General features: G+C 44.9%; 1 protein-coding gene across 6 annotated transcripts in view; it reads right to left on the bottom strand.

Moving 5' to 3' along the window:
- sox6 (SRY-box transcription factor 6) overlaps positions 1 to 16,181 on the bottom strand; it is a 428,636-nt gene that overhangs the window by 128,857 nt on the left and 283,598 nt on the right. For all 6 annotated transcript variants that reach the window (XM_055649876.1, XM_055649875.1, XM_055649878.1 and 3 more), the window contains exon 8: positions 6,102 to 6,181. In XM_055649876.1, the coding sequence (XP_055505851.1) occupies positions 6,102 to 6,181 (80 nt within the window). The remainder of the gene's footprint in view (positions 1 to 6,101; positions 6,182 to 16,181) is intronic.

The following is a 16,181-nucleotide window of genomic DNA, read 5'->3' as shown; positions in this document are numbered from 1 at the left end:
TCTTCTCCCTGCTCCCATTCGGCAGAAGGTGCAGAAGCTTGAAAGTGCGCAGCACCAGACTCAGGAACAGCATCTTCCCTGCTGTTATCAGGCATCTGAACGGTCCTTCCATAAGCTGGGGTACTGTCCGATTCACCTCTATCCCATTGCGGACATTAGACTTTGTCTCTGGAACTGATGCGCTACAAAGCAGAGCACTATATACAGATTTCTGTAGATAGACACAAAATGCTGGAGTAACTCAGCGGGACAGGCAGCATCTATGAAGAAGGGTCTCCATCCGAAACATCACCCATTCCTTTTCTCCAGAGACGCTGTCCATCCCGCTGAATTACTCCAGCATCTTGTGTCCACCTTCGGTTTAAACCAGCATCTGCAGTTGCTTCCTGCAGCATCCTATATATCCCCTTTGCTGTGCCTATTGTACTGGAGTTTGATTTGATTGCATCTATGTGTGGTATAACTGATCTGTTTGGATAGGATGCAAAACAAAGCTTTTCACTCAACTTCGGTGCATGGGACAATAGTAAACCTAAACCTAAGCAACATATAAACAGCCACAGCTTCAGGACTAGAATGAATGAATACACAGTAGGCTGATATTCCCAATGACTTTGCACGTAGTGGAGTTGAGTCACTGTAGGCAGTACATCCTCATCCCAAATGGGCTGGTGCAGCAAGCAGTAACAAATGAGAGTTGTGTAGCCCAGTCCATCACACAGACCAGCCACCCCACCATCCATCCCATTTGTACCTCACGCTGCCATGGAAAAGCAGCGACCTAATCAAATACTTTCCCCCTCCCTGGTCATTCCTCCTTATCACTGCTCGCATCTGACAGAAGATACAGGATCCTGAAAGTGCGTACCACCAGACGCAGGAACAGCATCTTCCCCTCTGTTATCAGGCTCCTCATCAGTTCATAAGCTAGGGGACTGTCCTGATCTTCCAGCCTACCTCATTGCAGACATTGAACTTTTTCTCCGAAGCTGTAACGCCACATTGCTGTAACACTATATGTGGCACTCTGGTATATTTCTCTTTGCATTCAAAGTTGTTCTTATATATGGTTTGATCGCAGTCTTGTATAGTATGTTGAGGTTTGACTGGATAGCAAGCAAACAAAGGCTTTTCATTGTATCCCAGTACAGGTTCCAATAATAAATCTCTACAAACATCTAAGCTCAGCTGCACTATCCCGTGAACTTGGCTTACTACCAATATTCACTGCCAATATCACGCTTTGAGTTAGGGGTCCCTGTGCCACTGAATTTATCCCAGCATAATCATCATGCTATTAGATGGGGGAAGGGGGGGGGTTTGGGGGGGGGGGGGGGGGGGGGGGGGGGGGAGAGGGTAGAGCCATGTTATGGACAAGAGAGAAACTGTGTTGCTTTAAATTCATAATTCCATCAGATTTTCAAATCATCGGCTTTGTGTCGGAAATTTCCCAGCAATAAACAGGCTCGAGACTAGTCTTTGTGTTGCTAGTTTAGAAAATACATCTTCCATCCCTTCCATTGACTCTATTTACACCTCACGCTGCCCCGGCAAGGCCTGCAGCATAATCAAGGATGAGTCGCACCCTGGCCACCCTCTCCCATCATCGGGCAAAAGGTATAGAAGTGTGAGAACACACACCTTCAGATTCAGGGACAGTTTCTTCCCAGCTATTATCAGGCAACTGAATCATCCTATCCCAGCCAGAGATCAGCGCTGAACTACTATCCATCTCATTGGTGACCTTCGGACTATCCTTGATCAGACTTTACTAGCTTTACCTTGCACCAAACGTTATTCCCTTATCATGTATCTATATGCTGTAAATGGCTCGATTGTAATCATGTATTGTCTTTCCGCTGATGGGATAGCATGCAACGAAAGCTTTTCACTGCACCTCGGTACGTGACAATACACTAAACTGAAACATCTTCATGTATTTCAGTACAAACACCAGGGATGAAAGTAAACTGGTACAGATTAGCCATAGGCAACACGGACAGAGGCCCAACTTGTCCATGCTCACCAAGATGCCCCATCTACACCAGTCTCATTTGCCCGCATTTGCCCCATATCCCTCTAAACCTTTCCTCTCCATGTACCTGTCCAAGAGTTTCAAATGTTGTTATAGCACCTGCTTCAATAAGTCTGAAGAAACGTCACCTATTCCTTTTCTCCAGAGATACTGTCTGACCTGCTAAGTTACTCTAGCTTTTTGTGTCTATATTTGGTTTAAACCAGCATCTGCAGTTCCTTCCTATACACCTGCTTCAATTAGCTCTTCTGGCAGCTTGTTCCATATATCTACCACCATCCATGTAATAAAGTTGCCCCTCAGGTTTCTATTCAATCTTGGCCCTCTCACCTACATATGCTGTTCTGGAGGGAAACTGGTCAAAGTGTTGCTGAAGATATGTTTGAGTTTTAGTTTGAGTGTATTGTCACGTCTACCGATGTACAATGAAAAGCTTTTTTTGCGGGCTAACCAGTCAGCAGAAAGACATTACATGATTACAATCGAGCTGTCCACAGTGTACAGATACATGATAAAGGGAATGAGGTCAATAGTGCAAGATAAAGCGCAGTAAAGTCCGAACAACCATTGTCCGAGCGTCTCCAATGAGGTAGATAGTGGCTTAGGCCCACTCTCTAGCTGTGGTAGGATGGTTCAGGTGCCTGATAACAGCTGGGAACACCACCCCAGTAAGACATTTACACAACAACACGGGTAACAAAACAATTCCAGTAACTTACATCTTCACTTATAGCTAGACAGAGAGGGAGCACAAAGAGCTCTCATGTCCACTCAGTCCTCACACACTGCACATCCAAAGCAAACCTAATGATGCTCCATTCAAGTATGGCTGCTGTTGTTTTACAAGCAAACATGATAACTGATTCAACAGTCTGAAGGGTTTCGACCTGAAACGTCACCCATTCCTTCTATCCAGAGATGCTGCCTGCCTGTCCCACTGAAATACTCCAGCATTTTGTGTCTAACTTTGGAGTAAAGCAGCATCTGCCATTCCATCCTACACATAGAAACATAGAAAATAGGTGCAGGAGGAGGCCATTCGGCCCTTCGAGCCAGCACCGCCATTCATTGTGATCATGGCAGATTGTCCCCAATCAATAACCCGTGCCTGCATGGTTCCCATGCCAACTGATTTGCCCGCAGTAAGGTTCAGTAAATAGACTGATGATCAAATAATTTCGCAGATTTTAGTTGATGCCTCTAAATCTGTGTCACCATGGAACAGTACAGCACAGGAACAGGCCCTTCAGCCCACAATGTCCGTGCCAAAGATGATGCCAAATTAAACAATTCTCCTCTGCCTGCACATGATCCATATCCCACTTTTCCCTGCATATCTACATGCCTATCCAAAGGCCTCTTAAAGGCCACATATCTGCGCTCTGTATCTGCCTACTCCACCACCAGCCCTGGCAGTGTGTTCCATGCACTCACCACCCTCTGCGTAACAAACCTGCCCCGCATATCTCCTTTAAATGTTGCCCCTCTCACCATAAAGCTATGCGCTCTAGTCTTTGAAATCTCCACCCTACGAAAGAGGTTCTGACTGTCTACCCTATCTATACCTGTCCTAAGTTGATATACTGCTGTCCTTCCTAATGTGGGAGATATATATATAATATTCCAGCAAACACAAGAGACTGCTGGAGGTACACAGCTAGTCAGGCCACCTCTAGGAGGGGAAGGAATGTCTGTAAAATGGACCCGACCCAAAACTCCATCCACCCAATCCCTCCACCTGTTGAGTTCCTCCAGCAGTTTGTTTTGTGCTCAGGATTTCAGGTTTGCTTTCACTGGAGTCCAATATACTTGCAAAATAACATATTTCCTTTTGTATTATTCTTGAAAGTTGGGCTGAAGGGCCAGTTTCCGTACTGCACCACTCTATGAGTCCATGGGGACTCAAGGATCTGCAGATGCTGGAATTTTGAGCAAAACACAAAGTGCTGGAGGAACTCAATAGGTCAGGCAGCATCTGTGGAGGGAATGGACAGACGGCATTTCGTGTTGGGACTCTTCAATCACATGGAGGGTCCCCCCCATTAGGGTCTATGCCTCTCTATGTGGGCTATGCTGTGCACCTACACCAGGACACAGGTCATGGACAGCCAACTTTGATTAAACCCCAGAATTTCAACAAACAGTTAATTTTTCTTTGATAATGGCACCTAAAGAATGTCATGGCATTTTGCGATATGGTTTCTACCCCAATCTGTTTAGTTTACATTAGTTTAGAGATACAGCATGGAAACAAGCCCCATCGGCCCACCGTGTCCATGCTGACCAGCGATCACCCCGTACTCTAGCCCCGACCACGGGTGAACAAAGGAGGAAGACTGACTGAACTTTATTGCCTTCCATCACAGTGAAGAATGCTGTGGTGGATGTTTATGTTAAATTCTATTGTGTATTGTGTTCTTTTTCATTGTATAGCTGCATGGTAACTCAGTTCACTGTACCTTAATTGGTGCATGTGACAAATAAATGTGAACCTTGAACCTTGAACCTTGAACTAGAGCCAATTTACAATCTTTCCCGAAGCCAATTAACCTACAAACCTGCCCGTGTTTGTGGTGTGGGAGGAAACCGGAGATCTCGGAGAAAGCCCATGCAGGTCACAGGGAGATTGTCCAAACCCTGTCCAGACAACACCCATGGTCAGGATGGAACCCGTGTCTTCAGCGCTGTGTGGCATTAACTCTGCCGCTGCTCCACCGTGCCGCCCGTTGGGTAAGGGAGGATAAGCAATGAGCGTCGCCGAAACCATTGGGGGAACTGTGCATCGGGATTGTTATTATAAGATCAAATTGAAGACCGAGCCCACCTTTGCCATCTCATCAGTGCCATCAGTGCCGCGTATAATTGCAAACATTTGCCACCTACGATATTGTACAGAGCAGCAATATTACAACATTGTACCTACAATTAGGGTGGCACGATGGCGCAGCTGTAACATTGCTGCCTTACAGCGCCAGAGACCCCGATTCGATCCTGACTACGGGTGCTGTCCGTACGGAATTTGTACGATCTCCCCCGACCACATTTTCTCCGGTTGCTCCGGTTTCCTCCCACATTCCTCCCACGTGCAGGTTCGTAGGTTAATTGGCTTCTGTAAATTCTACATTGTCCCTAGTGTGCGCTAGTGTACGGGGTGATTGCAGGTCGGCATGAATTCAGTGGGCCGAAGGGCCCGCTTGCACGTTGCATCTCTAAAATCGAAAGTCAAAAGCTGCTGTCTTACAGTGCCAGAGACCCAGATTCAATCCTAACTACTGCTGTTGCCTGTGTGGAGTTGGACCGCGTGGGTTTCCTGCGGGTGCTCCGGTTTCCTCCCTTTGCTCAAAGACATGCGGGTTTGTAGGTTAAATAGACGCTGCAAATTGTCCCAAGTTTGTCGTGTGTGAATGTGAAAGCAGGAATCGTCACCTATCCATGTTCTCCACAGATGCTGCCTGACCCGCTGAGTTACTCCAGCAGTTTGTGTCTGTTTTTGTAAACTAGCATCTGCAGTTCCTTGTTTCTACATAAAACATAGAAGCAGTGTGAATGTGTGATCGATGGTCAGTGTGGAATCAATGGGCTGAATCTCCAAACCAAATTAAGCATCTTGTACTGTCGCAGTTTCATACAGATCAAGATGTTCCAGAATGTAAACTGGCCAAAAGATTTGCTCTGAAGAAGGGTCCCGACCCCAAACGTCACCTACCCATGTCCTCCACAGATGCTGCCTGACCCGCTGAGTTATGCCAGCACCGTGTGCTGTGAATTGCACCAACCTGCCAGAGACTTGCAGCAGATTTCCTCTCTAAAACTTTCAGGAAATGAGCCAGAAGATGGACTCCATTGAGTCACACTGCAAAGCCTGACCATATGGCTGCTTTTAAATGATGTTACTGCACTGCAATGTTTTTCCATAGAGCCCGACTTTCCCTGCTGCTATTCAATAAGTGCTGAAAGCGTTAATTTTGCTTGACAGTGAAAAGAGCACAAATCTCTCCAGTATTCTTGCTGGCATTCGGCGCTACGCCTTGGCTGGTGTCCCGGAGTTTGCTGTTGTTGTACATACCTGGAGCTGTAGTGGGCTGAGGCCAGATGCGGCAGCAGCTGCCATTGTCGACGGAATGAGCTGCACAGGGTAGCTATCACCTGTCGACGAAGAACAATGCACACAGGTTCAGACAATGAGCTAGGAACGGCGGCCAACATGTGCCAACATCGCCTGTGCCACAGCGGCCCGCGTACAGCCCAAACACCGTGCCAGACAAAAGCCTCAGCTGGACGTGAAAATCGCAATGCCCACTCAAAATCTTAGTGCACAGATGGCCCGCAGGCAAACCTTTGAGAAGGGTGGAAGATCTGTTCTTTTAATATTTCTGGGTGAAATCAGCTATTCAAATAATAAAACAAGTACCAATATAATATCAGTCTGAAGAAGGGTTTCGGCCCGAAACATCGCCTATTTCCTTCACTCCCGCTGAATTTCTCCAGCATTTTTGTGTACCTTCGATCTTCCAGCATCTGCAGTTCCTTCTTGAACACCAATATAAAAAGCCTCTCATCAATGTGTATTGATTAATACCAGGTCTATTACTGAAAGAAGTATCTGGGTTGACCAGGTTCGATGTGAAGGTTTACCTACCCATGGGACCATGGTCAATATTTTAGCTGAGTGAGATAAATTTTCAAATGAAGCGAAACGCCAAATGCCGGAGGAACTCAGCTGGCCATGCAGCATCTATGGAGAGAATAGATAGATGATGTTTCGGGTTGTGGCTCACCTTCAGACTGATTCTGATGAAACGTCGCCGGTCCTTCACCTGTATCCACCTACCACTTGCCAGGCTTTGACCCACCCCCCACTTCTCTCTATCAGCTTTCTCCCCACCAGCGGCCATTTGCAGAGAGCCAATAGACCCACAAACCCGCACGTCCTGGAGATGTGGGAGGAAACCAGAGAACCCAGAGGAAACCCACATGGTCACAAGGAGAACGTGTAAACTCTACACAGTCAAGACCAGAGGTCAGGATTAAACCGGGGTCTCTGGAGCTATGAGGCAGCTGCTCTACCCGCTGCACCACAGTGGCACACTAATGGCCACTGAAAGGCTGGTTCAGCACATCTGGGGAAGAAAAGTGAAGAAGTTCCTCTTTTTAATTATGAATATTTTGTTTAATATTTTTATTTACTATCGCTTTGTTCAATATCTTTTTTTTAAAATGTTTTTTAACATTCCATTTCTTTATTTCACTTTTGTATGGATTTTAAACATCAGAAACATTAAAGTTCCTAATACCGTTGACAGTTGGCTAAGCTGGGGCAAACATTTGCTGACATTGAGAGTCTTTCAGAATAGTTTTGGGAGTGAGGTTTCTATTGCATTGTATGGGACCTTCCCAAAGATCAAATGTCTTAATGCTGGGACGTGAGAGACTTAGGAATGGCAAACTAACTGGTACACTCCAATGATCTCCAGGCCATTTGAAGCCTCCTTGGCGTTAAAATGAATTAATATTAATTTGTTTAAGAAAGAACTGCAGATGTTGGAAAAATCGAAGGTTGACCGAAATGCTGGAGGAACTCAGCGGGTGAGGCAGCAGCTATGGAGAGAAGAATGGGCGATGTTTTGGGTCAAGACCCTTCTTCAGACTGATGACAGGGGGGCAGGTAAAAGAAAGGAAGAGGCAGAGACAGTAGGCTTGTGGGAGAGCTGGGAAGGGGAGGGGAAGAAGGGAGAAAGCAAGGATTATCTGAAATTAGAGAAGTCAATGTTCGTACCGCTGGGGTGTAAACTACCTAAGCGAAATATGAAGAGCTGTTCCTCCAATTTGTGCTGGGCCTCACTCTGGCAATGGAGGAGACCCAGGACAGAAAGGTCAGATTTTGAATGGGAGGGGGAGTTGAAGTGCTGAACTACCGGGAGATCAGGTTGGTTAGTATGAAGAGAGTGGAGGTGTTTGGCGAAGCGATCGTCGAGCCTGCGCTTGGTCTCGCCGATTTAGAGAAGTTGACAGTGGATGCAGTAGATGAGGTTGGAGGAGATGCAGGTGAACCTCTGCCTCACCTAGAAAGATTGCTTGGGCCCTTGGATGGAGTCGAGGGGGGAGGTAAAGCGACAAGTGTAGCATTTCCTGCGGTTTCAAGGGAAAGTGACCAGGGAGGGTGTGGTTTGGGTGGGAAGGGACAAATTGATCAGGGAATTACGGAGGGAACGGTCTCTGCAGAAAGCATAAAGGGGAGGAGATGGGAAGTTGTGGCCAGTGGGAGGATCCCGTTGGAGGAGGTGAAAAATATTAATTTGTTGAGCTGCAAGCCTGGTTCCAGAGATTTGTATTGGATTTTCTTTTACAACCAACCAGTTCAAGTTGGCAAGAAAATATATCACATGTAAACCAGCATCTGCTGTTCCCTTTTATCACCAGTCAACTTCCAGGGTGCATCATACAAAGATTGGATAGAGTGGATGTGGAAAGGATGTTTCCACTAGTGGGAGAGTCTAGGACCAGAGGCCTCTTAGCTTTCGAAAGGAGATGAGGAGGAATTTCTTGAGTCAGAGGGTGGTGAATCTGTGGAATTCTTTGCCACTGAAGGTTGTGGAGTCTCTCAATGGATATTTTTTATGGCAGAGATAGATAGATTCTTGATTAGGACGGGTGTCAGGGGTTATAGGGAGAAGGCTGAAGACTGGGGCTGAGAGGGAAAAATAGATCAGCCATGATTAAATGGCGGAGTAGACTTGATGGGCCGAATGGTTTGAAACAATTAGACTAGTAGGATGGTTCGAAGGGCCAAATGGCCTACTCCTGCACCTATTTTCTATGTTTCTATGTTTCTATAGGACAGGTTTGGAGGGATATGGACCAAACGCGAACTGGTGAGACTTGTGTAGCTGGGACATGTTGGCCGTTGTGGACAAGATGGGCCAACGGGCAACTGTTTCTACACTGTATCACTTAGACCCTATCAATGGCCTCATTCTGCTCCTATCACTTATGAACTTAAGGGACTTTGGAAGCTCAGGTCAAAAACTGATATTTTTGGTGAGCATCTTAAATCATGAGAACGTTCCTATGTCAAATGCGTTTAATAATTCTGTTCATTGTTCTTTTCAAAACGCTTCAGTTGCAATAATAAGGAAATTCAAACCACACCGGGAAGTCTAAATGACTGTAATAGGAGATAGCAATGATGTTAAGAAACAGCAACAGAAAGACAGGTTTAACAAATCAATAACAAGCAAACTGTCCACAGGTACAAATATCGTACATTGAGATGAAAAGTTACAAAGGAGAAAAACTGATGATAAAAGAGTAAATATTAAGCTTATTCCAAGAAAATAGTATCATAGTCCCTGGATAGTTTAATACCCCATTGGAAAATGTCTGGTGTTAGAAGCTAGCAATCCATATCTGATGATTATTTGGACTATAAGTTGCCAGCTACATGGTCCATAATTGTTCTGTCAATAATGCAGTCAAGTGTAGGATTCTCAGCACCGTTTGAAATCTCAATCTCAACTCACATTCAAGAGATGAACTTGCCAGTTCTGGCTGAATGTTTTGAACAGGCAACATAGATCAAGAGCTGACTAACTCACTCATGCATCCCATGGTACCTGCAAAGTAATAACACTGGCACGGACTGATAGAGATTTCCCAGAAACTAAACCTTCCTTTGCTCAATCAAAAGATTACTTGAGTAAGTGTTTAGGAAGAGTGGGCAGAGAAATATCTGTTACTGCGCATATTTCATATTCATAAGTCATAGAAGTAGTCATGAGGCAATTCGACCCATTGAGTCTACACTGCCAGTCAATCATGGCCGATCTATCTGTCTCTCTCAACTGCATTCTCCTGCTTCTCCACATGACCCCAGCCACCTGTACTAATCAACATTCTGTCAATCTTGCTTTAAAACTAGCCATTCGGTAGGCGGCGCGACTCTGGTCAGCAGCGGCCTCTGCAGCCTGTCCGCGTTTTTATTATTTTTTGTCTGTGTTTTTATGTAGTTTTTTTTGTTATTTTATGTTGGGGGGTGTGTGCTTTAAGGGGGGGGGGAAACTTTTGAATCTCTCCCTGCACTGGAGACCCCGACCTTTTTTCTCGTTGTTGGGTCAGTTGTCGTTGGGGCCGCAACGAGGAGCGGCCTCCAACCACTCTGGTGCTGCGACTCACCGTCGTGGTCGCGGAGCTGGCCGAGTCCAGAGCGGTGGAGCGGTGGACCACCCTGCTGACAAAATGCTGCCATTTCTGCTGCTGCTGCTGCCGATTCGGAGGCTGCTACTGCGGGTCTAGACCGGGAGCCCGCGGATCCCTGGAGGGATCCTTTTATTCTGCGACTTCTCCCGCCCGAGTTGCGGGGGTCGAAGAGCTCCTGGAGCTGGGCCTAACATTACTGCCCCACGCGGCTTGGAATGGCCGTGGGACTATGCGAGCGCACACCAGGGTCTTCAACACCAAGACGCGACCTCGCACACCCGGCGTGGCTTCAATGGCCGCGGGACAATCGCCATCGCCAGGCGGGGGCTTTCGACTTACCAGAGATAAGTTTTTTTGGCCTTCCATTACAGCTGTGATGGATGTTCCGTTGTAATTATGTTGTGTCTGGGGTTTATTTGTGTGTAATGTATGGCTGCAGAAACGGCATTTCATTTGGACCTCCAGGGGTCCAAATGACAAATAAATAGACTATTGACTATTGATAGACTATTGACTTGGCCTCCACAGCAGTCTGTGGCAATGAATTCCAGAGATTCACCACCCTCTGACAAAATACATTTCTTCTCGTCTTTCTAGAGGAACATCCTTTTATTCTGAAGCTGTGCCCTCTGGTCCTAGACTCTCCCACTAGTGGAAACATCCTCGCCCACATCCACTCTATCCAGGCCTTTCGCTTACCAGACATTTTCCTTTAAATGTTTCCATTATGAAAGAAATCTACCCCTGACTCTCAGTCTGAAGAAGGGGTTTAAACCAGCATCTGCAGTTCCTTCCTACACACTCAATAAAACATGGAATTAAAAGCCGCTGAGAATTACTAATCCGCAAAAGCAATCAGCAAGTTTGCATTTGTCTTAACACAATATATAATTGAAAGTTATGTTAGTACGTTATGAAAAAATACTGTTTATTGGCAGTTCAGTACCAAAGGATCGATTGGCAGCATTTGCCCTGACCACAATATTTTGTCAAATATTTAACTTAAGAACAGATCTACCCTCGCTTTAAGAAAAGTGTCTTAAATCAATGGGGCATGGTAGATATTAGAAAGGAACTATAAAAGATCTCAAGAGAGGTGCAAAATAGTGGGAATAATTAAGCAGAATTTTTTTTTAAACGATTGTTAATAATGTTTTGGTGTTAACATTTTTGTAGTGAGACAAATGTAACAACACAAGCAATTCTGCTCAATATTTCAGATGAATTGTGTAGGAAGGAACTGCAGATGCTGGTTTACACCAAAGATAGACACAAAATGCTGGAGTAACTCAGTGGACCAGGCAGCATCTCTGGAGAGAAGGAACGGGTGACGTTTCGAGTCGAGACCCTTCTTCAGATGAATTATGAAGTTATATTAATACCTTTTGCTTTTTATTGGTAAGTGGATTTGGAGGTAGGTGCGATATTGCAAACATGCAAAAATATTAAAAAACATTATAGATCAGGGCCGAGGGAGAAAAGAACCACAACTTGGGAGTGTTTTCCTCGTACATACAATTTCAGTTGAGATCTCAGTCTCTGTGACCTATTGAAACAGACACACACTAACAAATCTACACCTCATCAATCTGTGCACCACAGTAAAAACATACATGCTTCATAAAGATCTCTCTTCAGGCTGCTCCTAAAGTTCTGCAACACTGCATGTCCTAATACCACCTCCTGAGCTCGACTTCTTCACAAGATTTGTTTCCCTCTCAGGACATTTTAAATGATAAAACAACAATGTAAAATGATTGCTTGTGTGAATTCTTTTTTTTTCCCCTTAACAAATATTCTTTTAAATCAGCCAAACTGATCAGCAGTGGCATTCTGTGAAACCGAGTGCACGCATGTTTATGCTTGAGGGAGGGTGGCTGGGGTAGGAGTGGATAAGAAAGAGAGGTGGATCACTACAGGTGTTGCTTTGTATGCCATTAAAGGTTTCTGCATGTCAAACCTAATAACATCATAAGATGAAAATCCCCTTCACAGCCATTGTGCTGGTGAACTCAGGAAAATCTCAATTCATGCGGATGCTGGCTAATTGCTTCTTTAAACTACACCTCACCTTTGGTACCTCACCTGAATTCAATCATGGATTCATAATCGTCAAAACATGCCCTTCAGACCTACTTGTCCACTCCAACCAACATGCACCAGCTACACTAGTCCCTCCTACCCGCATTTGGCCCATATCCCTCTAAATCTTTCCGATCCATATATTAACCAACTACCTCTTCTGGCACCTTGCTCCCTATACCCTCTGTGTGAAAAAGTTTCCCCTCAGGTTCCTATTAAATCTTTCCTCTCTCACCTTAAAATGATGTCCTCTGGTTGTTAATGCCCCTTCTCTGAGTAATGTGCATCAACCAACCCAATCTACAGTATTCATCTCATGATCTTATGCACCTCTATAAGATCACCTCTCTTCCTCCTGTGCTCCAAGGAATGAAGTCCTAGCCTGCTCATCCTCTCCCTCTAGCTCAGGCCCTCAAGTCCTGGCAACATCCTTGTAAATCTCCCCTGCACTCTTTCCATTGGAAACTTTGGTTGTAAAACAAACTGCAAGTGAAGATACAGTCGTTAGAGATGGATCATGTGCCGGAGAAGATATTTGTTTGCCTTGGCATCATGTTCGGCACAGATATTGTGGGCTGTAGTTCTGTTCCCGTGCTGTAGTTTTCGATGCTGAGTTATTACATGGAGCAGAATCAATATTATAAAACTTTCGTTAATATTAAATTGATTTTGTGTCGCAACTTGTTATTTTTCACCCGAGACCAGACAGACTAATCCCACTAAGGAAGAAGTGGGCAGAATAGTGGTGAAGCAGTAGAGCTGCTGCCTCACAGCGCCAGAGACCCGGGTGCTGCCTGTACAGAGTTTGCACGTTCTCCCTGTGACCATGTGGGTTTTCTCCAGGTGCTCCAGTTTCCTCCCACACTCCAAAGACAAAGAGGCTTGTAGGTTAATTGGCTTCAGCAAAAAAAATTGTGAATTGTCTCTAGTGTATAGGATAGTGTCAGCGTACGGGGTGATCGCTGGTTAGCAGAGACTTGGTAGGCTGAATGGCCTGTTTCCAGCTGTATCTCTAAAGTCCAAAGTATATTTGGAGCAGTCTTGTGAACTAGTCAATATATGGATGTAAAATGTTTTCCTTATGACCATACTGGGTCATAAAAATCCAACATCTTTTATATTCTGAAGAACTGACTAGCCTTGTTCCATTGTTTTGAAATGTCTTTCATTTTCTCTCAAAGATTCTAGTCTTTTAGCTTTCGTTTGGAACAACGCCTAAACATATAATCTTCATTTTACAAGTTTAAATGATGACCAAAGGCGCGCTATGACCTTGTAGAAACAAGGAACTGTAGATGCTGGTTTACAATAAAAGAGACACAAAGTTTAGTTTAACTTGGTTTAGTTTAGTTTAGGGATACAATGTGCAAACATGCCTCTGGCCTATTGAGTCTGTGCCAACCAACAATCACCCTTACACTGCACACTAGGGGCAATTTTCTACATTCGGTCACAGGGGGAACATAATGACAGCACCCGCAGTCAGGATCGAACCTGGGCCTCTGGTGCTGTGAGGCAGCAGCTCCACCGCTGCGCCACCGTGCCGCTCTGCTGAACTGAAGAGTATCAGACCCAATATTCCTGCTCCATCATTTTTACCAGCTACTTCAACTGAGTTTGGGGATCTGGCCGATCTTTACAGATCAGTGAATGTATGAACAATCCATTGGGGAAAAAAAAATGATTGTTTAAGATAGTTTTTTTTTAATTTTAAATTGCCTTCCACTCTGACTCTCCTTGGCATGGAGTCAATGAACATGCTGCAGCAATCTTCTGCAAATTTGTTCTCCAGATTAAGAATGCTTGCGTGAGGAAAAGTTTTATTTAATTTGTTTGAAGAACAGGTTGCATGTTCAAACAAGAATCCATACTTTTGCTGCCTCGCCAAAGAACAGCAATGCTAGCTACTCCGTCACACAATAGTGTGTCATCTGTGTACAAATCCTCTACCATTTGTTCCTGCTGTATTGCCTATTTTAAAGTTATTCGATCGGTATTTGGGATTGAATAGACATACATAAAAACTCATATCACAGACAAGGGGCTGCTGTTCCAGTAACTTAATTAACTAAACAAACCATCTTGGTTCAAAATGCTGGAGAGACACAGGAATTTACTCCTGTGAAAGGGCTCACGGTGGCGCAGTGGCAGAGTTGCTGCCTCACAGCGCCGGAGACCCGGGTTCGATCCTGACTACGGACGCTGTCAGGAGGCCTCAATAGGCCCGACTCTGGGTGGACAAGAGGATGGGGACTGGACTTTGTGCCTTCCCCCACAGTGGGAACCAGTGGGGATGTTTTTATGTTTTAATGTTAAACTTCTTGAATGCTATGTTGTATTTTTATTAGTGTGCTGCAGGGACATCTGAATTTCCCCTGAATAAGAGAATTAATAAAGTATTATCTTATCTTAGTATTGAATTTGTGTATTTTCCTTCTGAACGCGTGGGTTTTCTCCAGGTGCTCAGGTTTTCTCCCACATCCCAAAGACGTGCAGGTTTGATAGGTTAATTGCCCTCTTTACATTGTCCCTAGTGTGTAGGAGTGGATGTGGAAGTGGGATAATATAGAACTAGTGTGAACGGGTGATGGATGGTCAGCATGGGCTTGGTGGGATGAAGGGCCTGTTTCCATGCTGTTTCTCTAAACTAAACTAAACAGTCAAAGATAGGCTGTGTAACTGGAACCTTTAATTGAGAATGCAGTAAATAATGTGAGCATTACCCAGTCACTAAGATAGATTGATAGATAGGTGGGACAGGCATAGATAGGGTAGACAGTCAGAGCCGTTTTCCCAGAGTGGAAAAGTCAAATCTTAAAGGACATAGGTTTAGAGCAGCATAGGTGTGCAAGGCTGGTGTTTCCCACAGGGTGGTGGGTGACTGGCACGCTTGATAGATGCATGAATATGCAGGGAATGGAGGGATATGATCGTGTGCTGAACATAATTTCAATATGCTATGAACAACATGCTATATTTAAGAGGGAGTTAGATGTGGCCCTTGTGGCTAAAGGGATCAGGTGGTATGGAGAGAAGACAAGTACAGGATACTGAGTTGGATGATCAGCCATGATCATATTGAATGGCGGTGCAGGCTCGAAGGGCCGAATGGCCTACGCCTGCACCTATTTTCTATGTTTCTATGTTTCTATAATGCCAAGACCAATTCTTATCTGACTGTACATAATCAATAACCTTTCATTACTTGTGTATCGGTGCTTATCCTAAAGTCTCTTAAAAGCCACTATCATATCTGCCTCCAACCCTGGCAGCGTAGACTGTGTGTAAGAACTTGCCCCTCACATCTCCTTTATACACTGTTCCTCTCACCTTAATGCAATGCCGTCTAGTATTTATTTTTTCCAACTTGTGAAAAAGTGTCTGACTGTCTATCCTATCCACGTCTCTCATAATTTTATATACTTCCTTCAGGTCTCCCTGCAACCTCCAGCGTTCCAGAGAAAGCATCCAAGTCTGTCCAACCTCCCCCTAATTCAGGCATCATTCTGGTGAGCCTCCTCTGCACCCTTTCCATTCCCTTCACATTCTTCCAGCAATGAGGCCGTCAGAACTGCACACTATAGTCCAAATGCAGCCAAACCAAATTCTCATAATGCACGACAAATGCTTCATCCTAAATATCGGCAATATGTAAAATGTGTGGAAAGGAACTGCAGATGCTGGTTTGTACCAAAGACAGGCACAAAGTGCTGGAGGAACTCAGCGGGTCAGGCAGCATCTCCGGGAAAAATGATGGGTGTCATTTCGGGTGGGGACCCTTCTACATATGTATGACTTTTGGCATGGGAAAGCATTTGCTAAATGTAACTGACACTTCCTTGCTTTTGATATGGTTCCTAGTCATTGG

The sequence above is a fragment of the Leucoraja erinacea genome, chromosome 18, assembly GCF_028641065.1.
Source record: "Leucoraja erinacea ecotype New England chromosome 18, Leri_hhj_1, whole genome shotgun sequence".
Classification (NCBI taxonomy): Eukaryota; Metazoa; Chordata; class Chondrichthyes; order Rajiformes; family Rajidae; genus Leucoraja; species Leucoraja erinaceus.
Note: the sequence above shows the minus strand (reverse complement) of the source record. Positions and strands in the feature narration are given on the sequence as shown.